Here is a 23,744-nt window from a genome sequence, read left to right as displayed (position 1 = left end):
ACACACGGGGAGCGAGGCGATAGTGACGAGCGGCAACCGCATCACACATAAAACATTCAACATTGAACATAACGAGCACGCACACTGGTCCACACGTCCGTCACCCGTACACACTTATCACACACACACGAGAGTTTTCCCAGGCAGACACCCTGGTCCTCGCCGTGCTACACACATACACACACACACACAAAACACAAAAGCACGGCGAAGCTCTTCAAACAAAACACCACGTAGACAAACACTTACCACGAGACATGACCACGAACGAAGGAGAAAGAAAAAGAGACTCGGCGGCTTCCAAAGGGTGGCTGGTCATTCTGTGACGGGCGGGGGTGAGCAACAAAAAGGAAGCGATCACGCCACGTCTCAGGGAAAAAGGATGGTTTAATAGAAAGTGTGCAAACCTAAAACCCGTGCACTATCTCCAAATTAAGGATATAATGACCAGCGGTCAACTGGTACAAAGACAAGACATATATAGGTAAACAAACGACCCTCAGGTGAGACGGATCACAGGCTCCGCCCACCTGAGGGACGCACATGACGTCACCAAACAACAACAACAACAACAGCCGCTGTGGACAGAGGCGGCCGGTAAGGGGCCGCCTCACCGTGACAAACACATTATATTAATTTTTATAATGTGTGCTTATATATATATATATATATCAAGCACATCGTTGATTTAGTCCTCTTTTTATATTTACATAGCAACATGAGCTAATAAGAATAATTCACCCAAGATGGATGACTGCTGAAGACTGAAGAGTTTCCTGTAATAAGCATGTGTGTGCTCCTCTGGTTTTTATCCTGGCCTGTTTGACTCAGACCGACTCAGGCTGACTCAAACAATGTATCTTTAAATAGGTTCCACTGGGCTCTGTCACAATAGCCCTTATTTAGGATTTTTAAATAATGGACACTGTGACCTTTGCTTTATAATTGGATTGTACAGTGATTGACAGGCAGATATGACATCAGCTCCCCAACTGATGCCTAACGTTTCATGGCAGTACATAATATTATTCAGTATATAAGACTGACTTAGATATCACATGGTACAGTTTACCAAACAGTGTTACCATCGCTGATCTTAAATTCATTATCATTCTCAAAAAACTGTGACTGTCACGGAAAGTCCAAGGTTACCACTTTATTTTATTACACCGTGGCCTGGCAAGAAAGGAATCTCAGATCAATTTGACACAGTCTCCCCAGGGGCCTTGGGCCTGCTGTTGGTAATCTGTCTCCATTGTGCCTGGCCAGGGCTCCAGGGTCAGGGAATTTTCTTTGAGCATAGCCATGAAGCTCAGAAGACTGCTTTCAGTAAATAACCTCTGGGAACCCCTGGGTCGCCTTCACTTCCTGTTAAGACTGTGAGGAGGAAGTGTGATGAACAGCTCCATCTCCTTCCAGCATTTGACATGCATTTCCAGTCTCATCAGAATATTTTGTCATGTGTCAAACCTCAAATAATTTAATCAATTGTCCTATGCATTATTTACTTATGAGAATCATGAATGACTGGTAAAATGTCTCTTTGTGATAACTATTGAGAGACAATGGTCTATCAGGAAGCTCTGACATGATTTTCAACCCCCCCCCTCCCCCCCCCACCACCACCACCACCACCACCCATGACCCCGATTGGCAGGATTAAGTGGTACGGATACAACCAAAGATCAATCAGAATGTAAATTATGTTTTTCTTTTTTGTTCATTTATGTTAATTATGTATAAATGTACATTCATTCATTCATTTGTGGTATTTCAGTGATGTATAATTGGGTTAGGACAGGTTACAAAGGCACTTACATGACATAAAAGACCTTTTTGATTTGGCTTTGGGTTTGGATACAGACCATCCTTTTAAACATTACATCAGAGATCTCTTTCAGTGACAATTTTCAAGGGCTAAAAAGACCTAGCATCCCTGTTTGCTGAACTATAATATCAGTCTATTCCCTTTGCATTTGGTGGTAAAAGAGGAAGCAAAGTGATAGGTAGTACAATACTCAAAACCCTTGCTTGAGGTTATGAATGAATGTGACTCGCCAATTACACTTCACAGCTTCTAGTGTCTTAAACCCTTCATGGTTTTGCTGTTATTGTGCAGCAACCCGTCTATGCTACCATTGGAATGTCAAGGTTGATTGCAACGGAATTTTACATTTCGTAACAGGTTCTCATTTCCTACTCTGTTTGCCAAAATGTTCTATAAAGCACTGCACACTTTATATACCCTTATATGCAGGTTTGCAAAGCCATTTATGGGAATTTATGAGGAGAAAATACATCAGTATGGCACTCTGTCTTCATTCAATTGCCTACTGGACAAACAAAAGGTGTACTAAACAGTGTATGACCAGTCCCATGTAGAACACCCTGCGTCCTAGATTAAGATGTAAAACTAAGCACTTGAGACTCGGAAATGGTGTTATGAATTATTTTGATGAGCAGGAGTGTTTCAGATACTGTGGCATGACCACATATGTACATCTGTAAGCACATTAGAAGTACAGGAAAATTTCACCTCACTGAAATAGTGCCTGACAGCCCTGATTCAGGGGGTGGCATTCTCTTTGCTTTTGCATGACAGTTTAATTCATGTGCCATGTGGGTCTTTTAAGTCATTAAGGCAGTCAGATGTATTCTTGTTTTCTGTGTGTGTGTTTGCATTGCCATTATCTGTGACAGCAAAGAGAGGTAATATTAAGGTGTGTATGAGAAGACCTGAGAGAGCTGTCAACATATGATAGTTATTCATACCCCATTTCCCTTCAGATATGTTAAAATCTTTCTCACACATTTTACTTTTTTGACATTAATCTAAAAGGTGTTTCAGAAGCAGTGTACACATTATTTTTTCTTGGTTTATAAAACACAGGTCACACTGGATATTGCAGAAAATTTCACCAAGTCTTTCACTAAGTTACTTCTTCTCTAAATCTTTGTTTAAAAAATAATAAAATTTTTTGTTTATTATTAAAAAAAAAAAAAAAATTATATCTTTGCACTGGATCCAATTTCAGAACCATCCTCGAGAACCCAGAATTGTCCTTTTAATAAACTATTACATTGTTAAAAGAAACCCTGTACAGGCTAGTTTAAATTGATTTCGCTCATATCTCTGTAATATTGATGTCATCGCCTACATTTCTAGACTGTGATTCTCTTTTCTGCCAGCAGGTGACACAAAAATTCGTGTGTCATTTAAGTTTTAGTTTAAATAAATAAAAGATCAATAGTTTTCAAAACAAAATTAATCACAAAGTTCAAACTGAGTGTGTGTGTAAAGAAAAAAAAATGGAATTTGTCCCCAAAGTGTTTGGCTATCCAAAGTCTTAAAATATATTATATTATAAGAAGAATCTTCTTAGTAGTTGGACTCAGTTCAAACTTAGTTGCCATCTTTTGGCATCACTGCAGCTGACTCTGTTGGTTGCGGTGTTTGACTTGAGTCCAGCAAACTCAGATCTCTATGACTCTAACGTACAGAATTAATGAGCATGTATGTCTAGAACAACAGGACACACAGGAATATATATACGCATGCATGCATTCACAATACAGTTCAAAACTACAAGAACATGTATATCTAACTACTGAAACACACAGGAAGTCATGGATATGCATCAATATGGGGTGATTATACAATAACAGGTATTCTGATAAAATCACTTAATACTGAGTACATGAAAGATCATAAGTTGTGTCTTTATATCCACCACAGGTCACATAATGTTCAAATTTCAGAGGCACATGGTGTCTTTAGATTGAGTTTGCTGAGATGGTTCCAGCAGGCTGGGCTCCAATTCAGTGTATAGTTCAGATTTGCAGTTACAAAGATCTCTGAAATATTTGCATCTTCAGTTCTGGATTTTAACAAAGGACTTCCAATGTGTTGTAAATTGGGTCTAAGCCTTGGGGAATCAGATAAGCCTGGAATTTAGAGTTTTATGAGTGTAGGTCCTTCCTGAGTTGTGAGCCCTGTGTCCTTCAAAGGAAGGTTATTTCTGACCAGAACTCTTAGATGGCCTTTCTCCCAAGCTCAGGAGATCAGATAAGGTCAGAATTCGAAGCTTTGGGAGATGAAAGGCATTGAGAATGTGCATTCCTTGGAGCCTAGTGATGGTTGAATAGCCAATGTTTACCTTTACATATAATCAAAGGGATTTGGATGAGTCAGTTTCTCACACTCTGGGGAACAGGGTCCTTTCTGGGGTGATAGTGAAGAAATGGTTGGTTGTCTCCACTACAGTAGTTTGCAGGAAATCTGTGAATGGTAATCTACTTATCAAGTCAATATCTCAAAGGAAATATGTCACAGGTGGGATCCCTCATTGCCAGGGCTAGCTGTTAGCTAACACTTTTTATGTAAATGCATTACATTATGTATGGCTGTTTTTATGTGTTGTTGACACACCAGCAATGAGAGCTATAAATTAGTCCACAGGTATGACTCGAGCTCACTGCGTAGTTGGGGCAGCTACACAATTTGAGTGAAAACACTGCTTGGGCGTTTGAACAGCAACACTGTTTGCTTGAAAACTCGGTTTGGGAGATTGAACAGCAAAACATGAAGTTTGCGTGACACCTCGGTTTCAACGTTTGAACGGTTGCATAGTGCGGAGGTTTATTCTTGAGTTCACAATTCAATACATAAAGGGAACTTGAGTTGAGCTCTAAAGAGAGAAGGGAGGCACGCATAGTTGGCCTGTAGTGGTGTTCTACAACCTCCTAAAACTGGCTGCAATAAATCAGGGTGTCGGTGGGGTTGTAAAAAGTATTAAAAGGTAGTAAATTCAGTTGGCCAAAATTAAGGCCATTAAAAAGTATTAAAAAGTAATAAACTTCATCTGACAAGGTATTAAATTTTCAAACACCCTTCCAACTGCGCATTCCAACCTAGACATTTTTTAATTTGTTTTAAGTGCAGGCCTTTCTCCTAAAATTCCTTAAATTAGATTTATGTATATGTTGCTAGCAGTGATATGACGTGACCTTATGTTTGTTCGCACACGTGCCAGTCACCTAAATACCCAGCTGGTTTGCCACCAAACCTGTTTGCGAAACACTATGGGATTTAAACAGACATGTAAATCTCACCTATTGGTGAAATTCACCGTTTTGAAGTTGAAAAGGGTGACCTACGCGAATTGTGTAGATCCGAGTACTTTTTTTTATGACGAGAGAAAAAAGTGAACATTATAGAGAGGAGAGAGGCAACCATATTCATGAATTCATATTCATAATTTTGCATTTTGTTTAGGGGTGGGCATAGATTAATTTTTTTTATCTAGATTAATCTCACTGAAATTGTGAAATTAATCTAGATTAATCTAGATTAATCTATATTAAAATGGCTCATATGCGTGCTACCCAAGTAATGACTAAAAGTCAGTTTTTGAGATAGGGTTTCTTAATACAAAGGGTGCATTAGACCAGGGGCTCATCTCCTGTTTCCAAAATGCATCAATGACTGCTTGAGGAAGCTGTTCTACTTTGATACTTGAAGAAAAAAAAAACATGCTCAATAAAATGTAGGCTACTCGTGTTCAACGGTTTATTCAGTTAAACATGAATTTGTAAGCCTACATACTGTACATTAAATAACATGTTTATTCAGCTAAACATGATATTTGAAATGTAAGCCAACATTTAGTACATTTAACCTCACGGACATAATTTTCTGTAGTTTTAACGGTTAAAAAGAAATATTTAAATAGCGCTAGGACCATGCAGAAAACGACCGCTCCGAGCTCCGCTCCGGTAACACTTTACGTTCCTAAAAATGAATTTTCCATGAAGCAAACCTGGCGACTTCGTGGCTGCATCCATGTAAAAACACGTACGATTTGTAATTCACAGGTTTGAAAACTCGTTCTCGCCCCTACTGTGCAATTTGGTTAGGAATACAGCCGAGCTAAATTATCAAGTTGAAAGTCATCCTAGTTTGTTTACCCATTTTGACCCAGTTCCCAACCCAACTTTAAGAATAGATTAACGGCGATAATTTTTATATCGCCCGATAAGAGTATCAAATTAACGACCGCCGTTAACGGCCCACCACAAATTTTGTTACAAATTGAGGTATTTTCATGTGCATAGCCTTTAAAATTATATATTTTTAATTTATATTGGCATTAGCCTATTTGTGATTTTTGTTCTTTCTCTAACATAAAACATTATAGTAGGGCTGTGACGATAACCGCATTACTGCAACACCGCAGTTATGTACAAAAAGATGCTAATGCTTCAAAGCAGGGGGTGCGGACCAGTGGGTCAGTCGTGTACCGTACGGACATGATTATCTAGTGACATATATGCCAACAGAATAACACACAAATGTATAAGCAAACTATTACACTAACCAAGCAAACTATTACACTAACTAAGAAACAAAACTATGTAAATTGTTGAGCCGGGGGGGAATTGGCAACCCTGAGGCACTGATTATAAAAGGTTATTTAGTCACATTAATTTGTTAACATATTGACGTTACATGCAAATGTTATCATTATGAATATTTTGGTTCAGTGGCTTGTTCTGCCTTTTGTGCAAAACTACATCTAGTGTTGATAATGTGTCAGTACCAGCTTCCTTATGTAAAGACTCAGTTGCCTTTTGACCACGGAGGCCCACTTTAAGTAGGTGAAAACAACACGGTGCTAGTAGTCATCGGTGCTTTTAGGTATAACTATGTAAATGAGGCATGGCGCTTCTAGTGTTAGCAAAGATGAGCAACAAGCACATCATCAACATATTAAATACGATAACAAAAAAGAGTAACACATAACGAAAACAAGACAAGTTACACGCGTGACAGATGAACACACACAGAACCACACCCAAAGGAAATACATATAGGCATAAAATAGATGAAGACCATACATAGATGCCCAAAGGGAGGGGTCATGAGCTGTACTGTGACAAGAACATCCATTTCTGCATATTATTCCTGAAAATTCAAAAACATTTAATATAAAGCTATTTAGAAGCCATTTTGTGTTTTTAAATGTACATTTCTAAACAAATGATCCTAGTGTAACCCAAGGTTAATAATGTATGAATGTATGACAGCATGTAATGTGTGTGTGTGTGTGTGTGTGTGTGTGTGTGTGTGTGTGTGTGTGTGTGTGTGTGTGTGGGTGTGTTGACCCTGAGAGTCCAGGCTGGTTCTGGGCAGCGTAAACTTTGGCCATGCTTAGATGGCAGTTTACTCAATTGTGATTGTGTTATGAGACTGTCCATCAAACCATTGCCCTATCAGAAACTACCAACAGCTGAAGATTATAAATGCCTGGCAGTGCACTCAGCTACCGGAAACGCTTTGGGTTCCCCGGGCTAGTCAACATGGGATGACGCTGCGAAGAGTAAAGTGTTCTGTCTGAGTGATCCTGCAAGGGACAGTAACTTTTTTTTTTCTTCATACAGTATGAGTCATTTGGATTGTTGTGAGCAATTTCTCCACCACGGGGAAAGACCTACAACTTTTACTTTTTCTTTAGTGCTTGCCTGCAATAAGTTATAATTTAGTCCATCCATACATCCATGCATGTCTTTGGACTGTGGGAAGAAACCAGAGTACCAGGAGAAAACTCACACAGGCACAGGGAGAACATGCTAACTCCACATAGAGCAGCCCAGACCAAGAATCAAACCCATACTGCCTTGCTGTGCGGTGACTACACCACCATGCTGCCTAGGTTGTAATTTAATATTTCTAGTTCATGTAATCTGGGATACCATGTTCCTAAGGCTGTGTGTGCCCAGAAAATGTAAGCGGTGCGGTGTTCTGGAGGACAGTGGGGATGCGGATTTGCAGCCTCAAATCTCAGGAACTCGTTAATACCTGAAATGAGGTACTGTAGTTTTCCACTTGCTCCCCTTATGGACACAAGTCAGGCTGTAGGTGCTGCATAGATCTAATTTAGTGAAATATCAAACCCCTCAAAGAAGCTCAAGTGCTGCCGTGACCAAAGGCAATGGTTAGGCAGTCCTCAATAATTCATGCATTGCCTCAACTCACAGTCTTTTGTCTTAACAAAAAAGACTGAGTCTGGCAAGGAGGAGCGGCATATATAGCCCAGAGTCAGTGCCTCCTTGATGTAACAGCCCATAATGCTCTTCTCTTCTTACAACAAACCTAAGAAGTGGCACGGCACCTTCTTGCAAGCAAATAGCACAATCCTAAGCAGTGAGGGGGAAACTGCATGGCCTTCGTGGAGGTTAAACACCTTGGCAAGGTCCAAGTACTGCTCAGGGATGGGAATATCACAATGTGCCTCTGGGACCTCCACACTAGTGGAGGGGCATAGCTCAGGACACACATGAGGCAGACTACCTTGTGCTAGTGTTAGCTCTCAAGCAAATGTGGGGATTATGTGCACATAACCACTAGAGTCCTAACATAATATTCTGACCAAGGGTCTGCAGTATGTAAAATGAGATATTTGGTGTGTGTGATAGACAAAATGAAGACAGGGAGTGACATGGTAAATGTAGCCTGTTCTCACTTGTCCACAATCTAGGTCCTACACACAGAGTGGAGTTGTCAAAGGGAGCATCCTCACTCCAACTCACTCAGCAAAGCTCCAGTCCAAGAGATTGCCTTCTATGCCAAACTTGACAATGGCTGAAAGTGAGAGGGAACAGCCATAGTGTGTGATTTCTGCCAGCAAATGCAACAATTGGCTTCTTACATAGCTGTCTATGTACTCCAGCATTGGCCAACTGCATCCTCTCAACCGGGGCACTCACTGGCACTGCTGGAAGGGAACTAAGAGGAGGGAATCTGATTCTCAAGGGAGGGAAGGTCCTCTCGAAGTCCCCCATCAAAGACGTCCACTGGAGCTGGCTCATTCCAGAGCGCACTTGATGGATCTGGAACTTGATGGTGAAATCTGCTGCTGGTCATGAGCCCTGGTGCTCATATCCTCCCCTAGCGAGTATGAATAAAGACAGCCTTGAGCTCCCGCACAAACTCTGGGTAGTTGGCCAGCAGTGGCGAGGAACCGGACACTAGGGCAGTGCTCCAGGCTCTCACTCTCCCCATGAGACAAGAAATTTACCTTTAAATAAAATTTAAATCGCCACCTTTACTCGATAGGGCACACGGGGCTAAAACCCAAAGCACAGGCACTCACAGGCCTCAGGATGTCCCCCATAGGGCTCAGGGGGAGCAATAGCACACCTCCCTAGATCAGGTGCTCCGGAAGACTTGGGCTCAGTCTTAGCTGCTCTGCCTCTTACAGGGAGACTCTGGATGCAGTGAGCGAGGCTCTCGATCACAGAGCGGAGCTAACCAACTCCACCGTGCTGCTGGTGCAGTATAGCCAACTGATGCACCAGTAGTACTCCCTATTCAGGGACCTCTACCCTGGCACCTTGGGACTGCACATTCTGTGATATCGGCATAAAGGGCACAGAAGATGAGGGGTTTTGTTTAATGTCTTTATTATCCATGAAGACAAACAAATGCAAAGTAAAGGGCTGTCATTGCAGCTAGTGAGGCAGATGAGCACAGAGGAGCCGTCAGGCATGAACAATGTGCCAAGTTGACCTCGAGAAACACAGTCTTTACACAGGGAACGTCTCGTAGGTGCTGTATTATAATGTGTAGCAGAGAAGATAGGGACCTGCACGCTTAAATAACAGACAGGTGTGCCTGATGTCAATAAGTGGGTGAGTGTGAAAGATTGTGAGATTGTGTGTGCATAGGCCTGCCTCTGTGTGGGTGGGGCCGGCAGCCCGTGACACTGTTATGTGTAGATAACCCTGAAAAAGCCTGATTTCATTTTTTAAAACATGCACATAGTCAGGGATAATAGTAGTAATGATAATAAGAAGAAGATGAAGAAGAAGAAGAAGAAAGAGAAAATAATAATAATATTGTAGTACCTTTTAACATGTAGACACTTTTAAGTTTTCACTGTATTGTCTCACAGTAACATTTGTTCTTGTGTTGCAGTTACCCTGAGTTCTGAGGGATGGAGAGGCTGATCTTCTCTTTGCTGCTGTTGGCCGTCTCTGCCTCAGGACAGCTCTGCCCTAAGCGTTGTATGTGCCAAAACCTGTCACCATCACTCGCCATCCTTTGTGCCAAGACAGGCCTTCTCTTCGTGCCCACAGTTATTGACCGGCGCACAGTCGAACTTCGTCTTACTGAGAACTTCATCACAGCTGTGAGGAGGAGGGACTTTGCCAATATGACAAGCCTCTTGCACCTGACATTGTCACGCAACACCATAAGCCAGATCATGCCTTACACCTTCGCAGACCTCAAACGGCTGCGGGCACTCCATCTAGATAGCAACCGCCTCAGTGTGGTTACGGACGACCACTTCCGTGGACTCACCAACCTCAGGCACCTTATTTTAGCCAACAACCAGCTCCATATCATCTCCCCACATGCATTTGATGATTTCCTGGGAACCCTGGAAGACCTGGACCTCTCTTACAATAACCTGGTGGACATTCCCTGGGATACTATTGGGAGACTTAACAATGTGAACACCCTCAATATGGACCACAATCTTATAGAACATGTCCCCTTAGGAGTTTTTTCCAACTTGCACAAGCTAGCTCGTCTTGATATGACATCCAATAAACTGAAAAAAATTCCCCCAGATCCTTTGTTTCTTAGGATACCAGTTTATGCTAAATCTAAGGGCTCTCCTTTATCCTCACTTGTTCTTAGCTTTGGAGGAAACCCACTCCACTGCAACTGTGAGCTGCTGTGGCTGAGGAGACTTACAAGAGAGGATGACCTGGAGACCTGTGCCTCACCTCCTGATCTTACTGCTAAATACTTCTGGACAATCCCAGAGGAAGAGTTTATCTGTGAGCCACCAGTGATTACAAGAAGGTCCTCCAAAACCGTTGCTATGGAGGGTCAGCCTGCCAGCTTGAAATGCAAAGCCAATGGTGACCCAGACCCAGATGTCCACTGGATCTCTCCTGAAGGGCGTTTAATCTCCAATACTTCCCGTACTCTTGCCTTCAGCAATGGCAGCCTAGAGATCAACATAACCTCTTTGAAAGACACAGGTGTGTTCACTTGCATTGCCTCTAATGCTGCTGGCGAATCTACAGGTACTGTAGAACTAGTGGTCAGCCCACTTCCTCACCTGGCCAATAGCACAAACCGATTCCGGGAGGCTGATTCAGGACCATCTGATATTCTCACATCAGCAAAGTCCACCTCACCCTCCAGCAATGACACAAAGGCTCAGGAGAAGAAAGCAGTGCTTGCTGAGCTCACTGCTAACTCGGCTCTCATAAGGTGGCCATCACAACAACATTTCCCTGGAATCAGGATGTATCAAATCCAGTACAACAGCACATCAGATGACACATTGGTTTACAGGTAAGGATATAAATAATAACTGACCAGGCAATATCTTCACAAGTGTGACTTCTGTACATTTTCATTGGACATGAGACAATTGAATATATATATAGTTTGTAAGACAATAAAGAGTTGTCTCTTTTTAAGCAACATAAGCATATTGCTGTAATGTCAATGAGAAGGCAGGTTGCTGAGACCACAATGCTTCTGTGATGAGCGATAGTGAGATATCATTATCACAACGTGTAACACTCAAACGTCAGTGCACACATACACAATCATGGACGATAACAACTGACAAAGACTAACATCAAGACACGGGTTTATATACATGAAGCACAATGAGGCACAAGTGTAACACGTAACTCAAGTAGCAGGTGACACAAATGAGGTGCAATAACACATACACACAGACACCCACGGAAGTACATATAAGGACATGACCAGACTAAACTACATGTAGACACGCCCAAAAGGGATGGGTCTGGGGCCATAACGTGACAACTACATAGCATTGACTAGGTTGGACTTTTATCATTTTCACACAAATCATCACTATTTGCCCACTTTAGTCCACAATTCAGATTTCAGCAAAAAACTTAAGTGGGATGCTTTTGTCATGATGAGATAAGAAATATCATTTTCTCTTTCATGGGCTTTTGGCAGTTGTGATGGGTGAGATAAAAAGAAATAAAAAGGAAGTGATCACGGCGGTCTTGGGGGGATTTAACACTAGAATTTTTAATAAATAACATGCACCAACTGAAAACCTGTGACTTAATCCAAATGAAGGATACAATAACCAGCAGTCAACTGGTACAAAGACAAGATGTAGACAGACAAATGACCCTCAGGTGTAAGTTATCCTAATAGGCTCAACCCACCTGAGGGACAAACACAATGCAACAACATGAAATACTGCCGCTGCAGATGGATGTGGCCAGCAGGGGGGCACTGTACCATGACAGGAGTAAACGAAGTGAACAATAATAGAGACAGTATCTGTTTCTTTATGCGAGTGTGATTAGGCTGACGGGTACTACTTTTGATTTTGAAAATTCAAGGTGACCTCAGGAGAAAAGGTCACAACTGAAACTCGTTTTTCCTGGCCAGTGTATAGAAGTTATGTACTTCTTCAGTTTTCTCATTTGCCTCCATATAGTTTAATTGGATAGGATGTTGTGGACACATCTAGCAAACCAGAGAAACTGGGTCTACCAAACCAAAATGTCCAGCTCTTTGTCAGAGTGCTGCTTGCACATGTGTGTTTAGCTGCACTCTGACTATTTAGCTGAAATACACACTGGTACCTTGCTTAGTATAGACAAAATGCTTAAAACATTTTCTTCCTATTTACTAAATTGATATTTCAGCAAGGTGCCCCAGGAAATACATGGTCAAATATACTGTGTTTTCATGAGTTCAGAATAAAGGGGAAGTACCTTTTTAATGCAGAATACATCAAGGTCACTCTGGATTAGAACAATTTGATTTAAACATTTTGACTAGGTTACTGACTGATCTGATCCTAGCAATGTTTTCCCACAGCTCTGAGAAATCAGTAGGCAGCTCTGCCAGACATAGATCAGGCCCAGTCTCCAGCTACAGAGCATGGTGGGGTCTCTTTTGATATGTTTTATGTGTTTTGACCATGTAATATCCATACTCATCCATAGACAGAGCCAGAACTACATTATGGATGTTACAGCACAGTTGACTTTCTGAAAATGAAATTATCTTTCATATTACTTTACCAATTGCACATATATACTTTACCAATTGCATATATACATTAATGGCCACTGCAGCCACTATGCATTTCCTCCTGGGCGTAGTGGTTGTCTTGGCAATGCCCTTCCATGTCCTTTGTTTTGGTTTGGCTGTATGTTTTTTTTACTTTTTAAAAAATAAAATCTGGACCATAAACTAGAATGCATGAAGTGTTCTTCAAGTGATTATCTGGCATGATAAAAACACATTTAACTGTTAACCAAAGAGAACAATCTTTCACTAACTGATCACTAATTTAGTGATCATATAACAGTAAACTTTACTTTTGCTGAAGCAGTAGGCCTACATATATTCAATTCGAAGTGCAGAGGCTCCAGTGTTTGTTGTTGTGGAATGCCTTGGTGTTCTCTGTCTCTTCTGTACTCAGAGAGAAGAAAAACCTTTTATTAATACCCCTAGGGAATGCTTCTCTGCATTTAACCCATCCAGAGAGTACACAACATGCCCAGAATAAACACGCATACCCAGAGCAGCAAGTATTCACCCCACCTGCAGCAGCTCCCAGGGAGCAGGTTGGGGTTAGGTGCTTTGGTCAAGGGCACTTCCGCCATGGTTACTGCAGGTTACTGCTGATCATGGGACCATGTCACTAACTCAAGTACTCAATTTCACAGCAGCTTTATCAGATGATTCAGTTTATCTACACCATCCTTCAGGATGCTTTATTTTACAAAGGATCATTTCTTTTTATCTAATTTCCAACTCCAATACAGTTTGAAAGCATGACCAAAGTATGGTTATTAAACCACTTGGTTTACACCATCTTTCCACATCTGCTCATCATGGTTCCATCTTTCTCTTTTCATCTCTTTGTCATTCATCAGTGGTAGGCAAGCAAATTGAGACGCAATAGCCATTCCAGCTACATATATATTTTTTTCTGCTAGCACCTGCAGCAGATTGTAAGTTGTGAGGAAGTTATCAAAAATATCCCATGGTTTGGGCTTTGCAGGCATTGACACAGATGAGTTGCCACTGAGGGCCATTGTTTTTTTTTTCTTCTGCCACAGAGAAACCACAGTTTGATGCCATATAGTACTGGCTTTCCTTTGATGTACTGAAGGTAGGAAAGTTTCCCTCTGAATGGTACAGCATTGAAACAGTTTATCTTCCATGGAGAATGAAAGACACTGTTTTTGCACAGAGGTCTGAGTTCAAATACATCTTTGATTTCAGGAGGCCTGTCATAATTGCTTGTGAAATGTAGATCGGAGCAGAGCTGAAAAAAATCACAGAACAAGTTGTCCTAGAACAACCCAAGGTTTACATTTGATTCCCATTCATACTCTGCAGAACTTCAGCACTCCCGATACTATGTGGAAGCCCACAAGCGCTTCTGTTTCAGGCACTAATGCATGTGTATACCATCTCTCAGCATTTAGTTCTGCATTGCCATTAATCATTGAGGTTATCAGTTCAAACATCTTCTGAGAACGTACTGTTTATATAGACACAATGAGTTAATGGTTCAGTGGTGTTTGTTACAGGATCTTCCTAAATAACACAGTAGTATAAGGACAATGACACCACTAGGTATCTTTTATTTGTTTGTTTGGTTAGCATAAGTGTAACGTTTAACTTCGCCCCTTTGTGCGTATCTTGCCTTGTTCCCTCCCTCTGTTCCCTTTCGTTGATTTTGTTTCGATTCGTCACGCCCTTTTTGTTTATCCCTGCCCAATGTTATCCTTATCAGCTGTTTGCAATTATTTGGTTTGATTAGTTTGTATATAGTCTGGTTGAGTTCATGTGTTCCTTGTGGGTCTATGTTTGTAGGTTGGTATACGTTGTCAATGTTCTTTGTCGCGGTCTCCTACCTCCGTGTTATTCTAGGGTTTCGGTGATCAGTCTTGTACTGAGGTGTCACGGTCTGTTGAGGTTCGGGTTAGTTCTGTCGTCTTTGATTCGTTTAGGTTGTTTGTGAGTTTCTTACGTTGTTATATGTAACCATCCTTTTGATCTGTTTGTAATGTGTCTTGGTCTTGCTTGTACTATTTGGTTGTTTCTGCTGTGTGTATGTACTTAGTTAAGTATTGCAATGTTTTTCGTATGTCTTGGTTGTCAGTTCTATTAGACTTTGTGATTTGGTTGTTTTTGTATGTGTGATTATGCCGCGCCGATCTCGTAACGTCCGTGTTGGAAGGGTCGAGGTTATAGGATTTAGGTCCGCCTCTGATTTGAATAAATGTGGTTCTTTGCAGCAATTGTGTCCACCATCTGATTCTAGATCGTTACAATAAGTCTTCACAAAACCAGATAGTTTGCTTGTTATTTTCTTGCGCTGAGGCTTCCTCATCATGTTCTAACTCCTGACAAACTCAAAAATAACTCCTGAAAACTCAAAATATCAAGGCAACTTACTGCACTCGATTTTTGAGTTTTGATCCCAACTCAAACTCTTAAGTTTTTAAGAAATTCACTCACAGTTGAGCCAACTTATTATTTCTTGTTCCAATTAATTATTTTTCACAGGTATATAAACTTCAGATTTTAAGTATTGCCTACAAATAATTCCAAATGATTCAAGTTATGCTAACTTACTATATCTTGTTCAGATAATTTATCTTACCCATGTATATGAACCTCAAAATGTAAGTTTTACATACCAAAGAGTTTCAAATTTTTTAAAGTTGTGCCAACTTATTATATTGTGGCTTGGCGTGGGAGAAAGAAGCCGCAGACAAGTCCATTCTTATCAAGAACAGAGGTTTTATTCCCACCTCGCAAGAAAATTGGCACTCACAGGCACAATCAGATAAAACTCAAGGCCTCAAATAGCTTGGCCTTGCACATGAAACACAGGGGGAGGTCATGAAGATGGCAACGTTACACATACATGGAGGGGGAATTCAGATAATGCGCATGTACATTAATAATACACTAATAACACAATTAATGATCATTAATAACACTATACAGACATAAACACCACATAATACGCATAACAGGGCCGGAGCCGCAAGGGCTCATGGGTAATGACGTCACCCTCTGACACCCCCCTTTTGGCCCGACGCTACAATATCTTGTTCAGATAATGTATATTTCCATACCTGTCAAGTGTCCCGTTTTGGCCGGGAAAGTCCCGTATTTTACCGCTCTGTCCCGGCGTCATCCCGTATTTTTATTTTCCCGTATTTTTCCCGTATTTTCAGTTTTCAATTTTTACTGCAGGTGGCAGTTCTCGCGAGGCTAGTGACAGAATTCTGTTTGGCGCGGCACATGAATGCTTAAAAAAAAACAACAATTGAAAATTAGTGGGTTTAGTCACATTTGTAGTTCAAAACATATTTGGGGTGTTTTTTTTTTCACTTTTTGCCACTCCAAAGTTGTTTTTGTCTCTCCTACAGCCTCTATTGCAGCTATATGCAAATAATCGATTATGCAAATTAGGCGATGACGTCAGATACGGGAAATGTCTCATATTTTTAAATACAAAACTTGACAGTTATGTATTTCACATGTACATAAATCTCTAAATTCAATACTAAGAATAGCTAACATATATGACAAATGACAAAACTCATTTGGACGTTAATATTCAGTTCAGAGTAGCGTAGGTCGCTGCTTGCCGCAGGTGAAATCCATTTCAAGATGTCCGGAGTCAAATTCTGGCAGAAATCGCAAACTCCACCCCTCAACTAAGGAGTCAAATTGAGCATGCACAGAGGAGTTGGCCTGGCCTTAACTAGGGTTCAACTACAATTTGTATATTTTGACAATGCAGGTTGTAAGGTCACATCAACTTTTAACAAGAAACTCAATAAAGTAAGTCGATCCAATTACTTTGTTATAGTTTATGGTGCAATTAATTATTTTTGGCTAAGCTAAACTAAAAATCATAGTAAGGCGAGCAATTTTAAGTTCTGTTTTTTACAGTGTAGCTATATATCTTTGTTTTTATGGATCTTTTTTAGAACAGACTTTACAGATTTCCCAGATAGTATTACTCACCTGCTCATGAGAGTCTAGCACTATACATTATCATTCTACTTTCTCATCATCACAAGCAAAGATTTCCATTTCTGAGATCTTTCTACTACCAGATTTCTTTTTCATACTGTATTTAATTTCTTTGCATACACTGTGAAAAAGTAAAATTTTGGCAGTAGCTCTAAAAGTTTATAGTGCTACTATAGTGCCAGTGCCAGTTTATATGTAGCTGCTATAGCAACAACTGGCTATACAAACAGATGTGTCTTTAATACAATGTCCATTGGTATTTAGATACTTTGCCACTAGACATGACAAATCCTTAATCCTGATGATCTGAAGGTGTTCAACAAACTAATCAGCAAATCGTCTCTTTGTTTGTCCAATATAAAGCGGATTACATATCTTGACATTAGACAATTCCAGCTGTAATACATGAAGATGAACTAGTTGGTATACTCATTATTCAAATGGAGACAGATGGTTTGTACAACATGCATGTCTCTTGCTCCCCTTGTGTACAGTAGCACGCTGTGTTGGTTACCATCAAAAAGGATATTTATTCATATTTATTCAGGAGGCTGTCATTGAACCTGAAATGCTGTAGCAGTTTCAGAGGTCCTGTGCATGTAACAAAATAAGGCCCAAACAACTAACAATCACATCTTAATAGACTGCTGTGTTAAAGTAGTCACTGAGTACAGCTTTCTCTGGTATTTGCAATTTCATTGTCCAAAATTCCACTTTGACTATACTGCACATGTCTGTGGTGCTATAAAAAGCACCCCTCTCTGGGCTGGTACATGGCATGCTAACATTATGCTCTCTAGCAGCAGCACAAACACAGATGTTTGATGCTGTGAAATAGAAAACCACAGAGATTGGCATCTGCAGGACTTTAACAAGAGATCTAAATCACTGAGTGCTTGTTTAGCATTGAAATCCAACCCCAACTAATCTGTAATCTTAAATCACTGAGTTACTGTGATTAGATCTGAGGCATGTTCATTGGATTATTTCTGAAACACATTGTGGCATTTAAGAAAAAAGAGGTAAATACACAGAGTATATTGATGCAAAAAAATTCCTATATCCTTATTACATCTTCCTGCTGATATGTATCCCGCGAGTAAGGAAACTATTCATCTTTGGATCCAGTTATGGAAAGACAAGGTGTCAAATTCCATTCCAGATTTTCTGTATGTTCCACATTATCTTTCTTTGCAAAGGAGCAACATCATGCTGGAAATTACCAGCAAACTGGCAAATACGGCTGGTAGGTCATAAGTAGGTTTAGCAGAAATGGAGGTTTTCTTTAGTGAGCATGTGCAGAAATGCAGGTTTTCTTAAGTGGGCATGTGCAGAAATGCTGGTTTGTTTCAGTTAGCGTGTGGAGAAATGCAGGTTTCCTTCAAGGAGCTTGTGAGCGACAGAGAGGTCCAGTCAGGCCTGGTCATCAGTCGGCTAATGTGGGAACTGGGAGGCCAAGCATGACTACTGGGTGATACATCAGTAGCTTTCTGCATGCCTATTGCTCTGTCAGCTTCTTCAGATAGTGGCATCAAGGCATTGTTGCAAGCAAGCAAGCATTGTTGCCATTAAGATGCCTTGCTGTTCTGTATGACTACAATTAGTTATCAAAGCAGATTAAAGAACACATTATCAAGATAATCACTAAACCAAATCGCATCTTGCTAATACCAATGCATCCTATGAGATGCATGCAGTCTTGCATAATTACAGATTGCTAATCACTTGCTTATCACTTTGTAGTATTGTTTCCTTGGTGTTGGGTCAGAGTCTTCTACCAGAAACCTAATTGGATTATACACCTTATCCAAAGACTGGCCTAATACAATAAAGATAACTAGCTAATTAATGCTCCTGTGAAAAGTTGTGAAGAACTTACAACCACAAGAATGGTCTTGCCACTGAGTGGCTTTATAGAACATTACAGATTTGTAAAGCTTAGGCTGCCAAAATCATCCGTTTGCATTTCAATTTGTTGCACTTTTTATTTCTTTCTAGAGTTCATTTCTATCATTTCTGTAACATCCTAGATCAATTTTTAATTATGGGAAATCAACCAACCTCTCCTCCCCCATTCTTAGTGTGACTGCAGATTAATTAAAGTGACGAGTTATAGTTTAACTGATAAAAAAAGACTGCTGAGCTCTGACAACAGTTTTTTTAAGAGCTAATCCAGCAAAGCAAAAGTACTTGGAATCAATATTATGAAAATAGTAGATAGGACATTGACCTTCAGAGCATGCTGTTTTTTTTAAAGACATCAGTAATGATAATGATTGAGGTCCCAGTAAGGTATCCCCCCTCAGATATATCCCACCACAGATAAAGCCTATGCTTTATACTTTGCAATATAAGCAGACTTCTTTGCTTACTCATTTTAGGTTAAGACCACATTTAAAAAGGACTTTTATGTTAATACCTTTATTTTTACTTATTTTTCTTTGTCCTGGAAGTAAAGCATGAAAGTGTCCAGGGTAGTGTTTCTGAGTCCTGGTCCTGCATGCGAGGGTCTTTGTGGCTCCAACATGCCCCTTTAAACTCACAAAGGGCTTGAGAAGAGTTCAATGAGGTATGCAACAAGATGCATAAACCTTTCCAAACTAAATATTTGCAAAAATAAGGTATAAGATCCATATGTCCTCAGTTGTGAGAGGATTTTCTTTTTGCTTAATCAATCAGAATTTTTTACATACTGACATAGTATGTTCACACACATTAAATTACTATTTTTAAGAGCAAAAATCACTGCTCACCACTTGAAGCTCAACCCTAGTAAAACTGATCTTCTGTACATTCCAGGAACCCCAAACCCACACACCCTTTGAGAACACCCTATTGGAAACTCTATTGGAAACTGCCCAAAGCCTGGGTGAATGTTGGACAACCAGTTGTCCTTCTCAACATATATTTCAAAGCTGACCAGATCCTGCAGATTTCTCCACTGCAACATACGGAGAATACGACCCTTCCTTTCACAGGAAGCTACCCAGGTGCTTGTGCAGTCTCTGGTTATCTCAAAGCTGCACTACTGCAACTCCCTACTTGTGGGTCCTCCTGTACGGGTCATCAGACTTCCACAACTAATTCAGAATGCTGCAGCACAACTGGTCTTCAATCAAAGTTCTCACATGCGACTCCTCTGCTACGTTCTCTTCACTGGCTTTCCATAGGGGCACGCATCAGATATAAAACCTTGATGCTTTCCTACAAAGCCGAAAATGGACTAGCCCCTGCGTACATGATCCATGGTCAAAGTACAGCAAGCACTCCTCTCAAGTATGGCTTGACTCAAAATTCTATGCTTAAAGTCTCATGGAAAACAAAACACCAGACTATTCTCTTTTCTGGCTTCAAGATAGTGGAACAAGCTTCCATTAGCTGCTCGGACTGCGGAATCTCTTGCTGAATTCAAACGTAGAATGAAGACTCACCTGTTTGTTGAGTACTTAAATGAGCACTAACTCAGCAGATAGATCTTGTTCTCGTTGTTGTTAAATTATATGTCTATTTATCTATGGTTATTTGTGTTTCTTGGTGAGTTTAACTCCTGTTTAAGTGAACCTGTTTTAATTGAAATACTAGGTAATGACATTGATTCCTGTAGATTAGTATATTTCCAAAGATATTCTGACTGAAGTCTATTCATCTGTAATCTACATTTCATAAAGTTATAAATCACATTACATCTCATGATCCTTCCTACATGTTCAATCAAAGTCTCATACATAAAAAGAAGTGTACTCATTTCCTTGAGCTGGACACTAGCAATGAAATCTACAACATTTTAGCTATGATGTCTATGACTAGGGTTGTGCTTCACTCCAGTAAATCCATTTTCTAAATGTGCCACATCTCCTAGTGAAGCTGTTTAATCTCCCTGTGCTCACAATGCAACCAGGCAGATCTGAAGTAATCTCTCACATGGCCATATTTCACCTCGATTATCAAATCTATTGATCCCCAGAATGGGAGTGTGGAGAGATATATATGGATGTGCTGCTCTATCTATCCTTTTTGTTCTTCACACAGCAGCTCATTCTTTAGCACCTTGGCCTGTGATTTTTCTTCTGCTTCCTCAGCTGCTGTAAAAGGAATGATTCACTGGTGCTCAAAAGTCTCTCCTGGTTTCCTCAGAGCTCACTGGTCTAGTGTTAGTCTAGATCCAGAAGGCCATTAGATTCTTTTAATCATGTACCACCTGTCACCATTTGACATCTCGTGTTTAGCTACGTTTTCCAATAATGACAGTAAAACATGATGGTTTCTTTGTATAACTGCGCAAACTGAATGAACGAGAGGACTGAACACAACCAAATAAAAACGCAAAACACTTGATGTATAACAGGTATTGTGCAGAACAGCTTCTCTGGGCTGCTGGGCAGTTAAACTGAACCCATGTGAAAGCATGTCGAGCTTCAGCACAGAGGGAGATGGCTGGAAAGAGGCTGGCAAATGCCACAGCTCAAGAAGAACTGCTTAAAGATGTGCGGTTTTAATTGCAAGGATGTGTCTATTTCCAGCAATGCCTGCTGGTTATGCAGTGTGTATTGGGAGATGACTCTCATCAGCTGTAGTCTCATCAGCTGTATTCTCATCAGCTGTACTCTAATCAGCTGTAGTCTCATCAACTGTACTCTCATCAGCTGTACTCACATTGACTATAGTCTCATCAGCTGTACTCTCATCGGCTGTACTCTCATTGGCTGTAGTCTCATCAATTTGTCTCTCATTGACTATAGTCTCATCAGCTGTAGTCTGATCGGCTATACCCTCATCAGCTGTACTCTCTTTGGGTGTATGCTCTTCGGCTATATTCTCATCAGTTGTACTCTCGTTGGCTGTACTCTCATCAGCTATACTCCTTGTGTTATTATCACTCTCCAGTCACTCTGTCCTCCAGGCACCTCTACCTGATTCTATCCAATTTCCAATTAAAATCAGCACAAGTGCTGATGGAAAAAGGTTACATTTTTTGCTGATAAGGAAAGAAAAAGTACTTTTCCAATTAAAGTGGTTCACTATGATATGGAGTCAATGCACTTGAATGAGATGAAGAGGAATAATGTCAGAATTAAGTAAAACATGCTGCTGTGAGGTGGAAACCATGAGGAAAAAAATAACATGGTGGTTCCAGAAATGGATATGCTGATGATTCTCATATAAAAATATATATATATATATATATATATATATATATATATATATATATATATATATATATATATATATATATATATAAAAATGGGAAGCAAAGCAGAAAACAGACCAGCAAGATGACCATTCTGTGAAAGAATTGTACAAGTAATGTTTAGCAAGATGAGTGACCTTGAAATTGGGTGTCATGTTAGAGTGTGTGCTCTCACTGTGACAGTGGAGGGTGTTGTCCAAGTGGTTTGCTTTTACATAACCCTGACACTCACCCTAGCCATTATCCTTACCCTAACCCTAACAATATCCCTTACCCTCAGAGCAGGCCCTGACCAATGTGGTGCCCTAGGCGAGATTTTGGTTGGTGCCCCCTGTATCATCAATCATCGGGTTGATTGTGTCACTATTATAGAAACAAATAAAAAGCAAATGACTTAAATATTACCATATAACAAGCAATAAATATAAAGGTGTTGCACAAAAAATATTTAAAAACTATTTTACATAACGTAGTGCAGAGAACAACTTAAATATTAATAATAAATAAAAAAAATAAATTAAAAACAAGTTTTCACTAAGATCATACAGAGGGGAAAAAGCCACAATGATGATGTGTTAGTTGTGAGTCAAGTGAGCTGGTTTCAAAGAAAAACACAACAGCTACAGATTGGCAACAATTTGGATTTGTTTCAAATAAAAATGAGAGACCATTGAAGCACGCCCCCACGATTCTAATTCGATAATATGATTGGTTGATAAAACTGCCAATCTATAATAAAAGCTCTCAATGTAAAAGGGCCTTTCTCTCTTTTACCTAGAAACAACGGTGTGAAATATTCCGATTGGTTGATTTTTTATTTCACCGCTGAGGTTTTTTTCAAGCACAAGTACGAAAAATGGATTTGAAAGCCGATTTATAGGAAAAATACAAATTATTGGTGACGTCTTTACAGGGAGATGTCACTCACTCTGTGGTGTACAGAGAAACAGTAACGAGGTGCGCAGAGCGCACGGGGGAGGGCGGTTTGGTGCGCGGGTGATAGGTGTCATGTGTTGTTATTATAAGAATTATTAATTTGACTAATATTATTAAACAATGAAATTATGATTATGTGGACTTTGCTTGTTTTCACATTTATTAATTGTTCATTTGTTAAAAAAAAAAAAAAAAAAAAAAAAAACGCATGCACGCAAGCGCCCCCCTGGACAGCCGGCGCCCCTAGCATTTGCCTATATCGCCTAATGGAAAGGCCGGCCCTGCTTACCCTAACCCTGACCCTGATTTACTCTGCCAGCATCATGCATTAGTGACTCCAATGTGACAAGCTCCAATATCAGACACGATAACTGGTACATCTGGTGATATGGATTATATTTCAACTATTACATCTAGAGGCTATTGGAAATATGTTGTTCCTTTGTTTGTTGACCTGTGGCATGTGACAGCTCTTTCGCCGAGCACATTTTACCCCATTCACTTAGCAAACAGCAC

General features: G+C 40.2%; 1 protein-coding gene across 3 annotated transcripts in view; it reads left to right on the top strand.

Annotated features, from left to right (window-relative positions):
* Window positions 1-23,744, top strand: part of LOC143477188 (leucine-rich repeat and fibronectin type III domain-containing protein 1-like protein) — a 107,464-nt gene that overhangs the window by 47,961 nt on the left and 35,759 nt on the right. For all 3 annotated transcript variants that reach the window (XM_076975711.1, XM_076975709.1, XM_076975710.1), the window contains exon 3: window positions 9,977-11,374. In XM_076975711.1, the coding sequence (XP_076831826.1) occupies window positions 9,996-11,374 (1,379 nt within the window). In that variant the 5' untranslated portion in view covers window positions 9,977-9,995. The remainder of the gene's footprint in view (window positions 1-9,976; window positions 11,375-23,744) is intronic.

This window comes from Brachyhypopomus gauderio, chromosome 16, assembly GCF_052324685.1.
Source record: "Brachyhypopomus gauderio isolate BG-103 chromosome 16, BGAUD_0.2, whole genome shotgun sequence".
NCBI lineage: Eukaryota > Metazoa > Chordata > Actinopteri > Gymnotiformes > Hypopomidae > Brachyhypopomus > Brachyhypopomus gauderio.
This window is presented reverse-complemented; position numbering and strand designations above follow the sequence as displayed.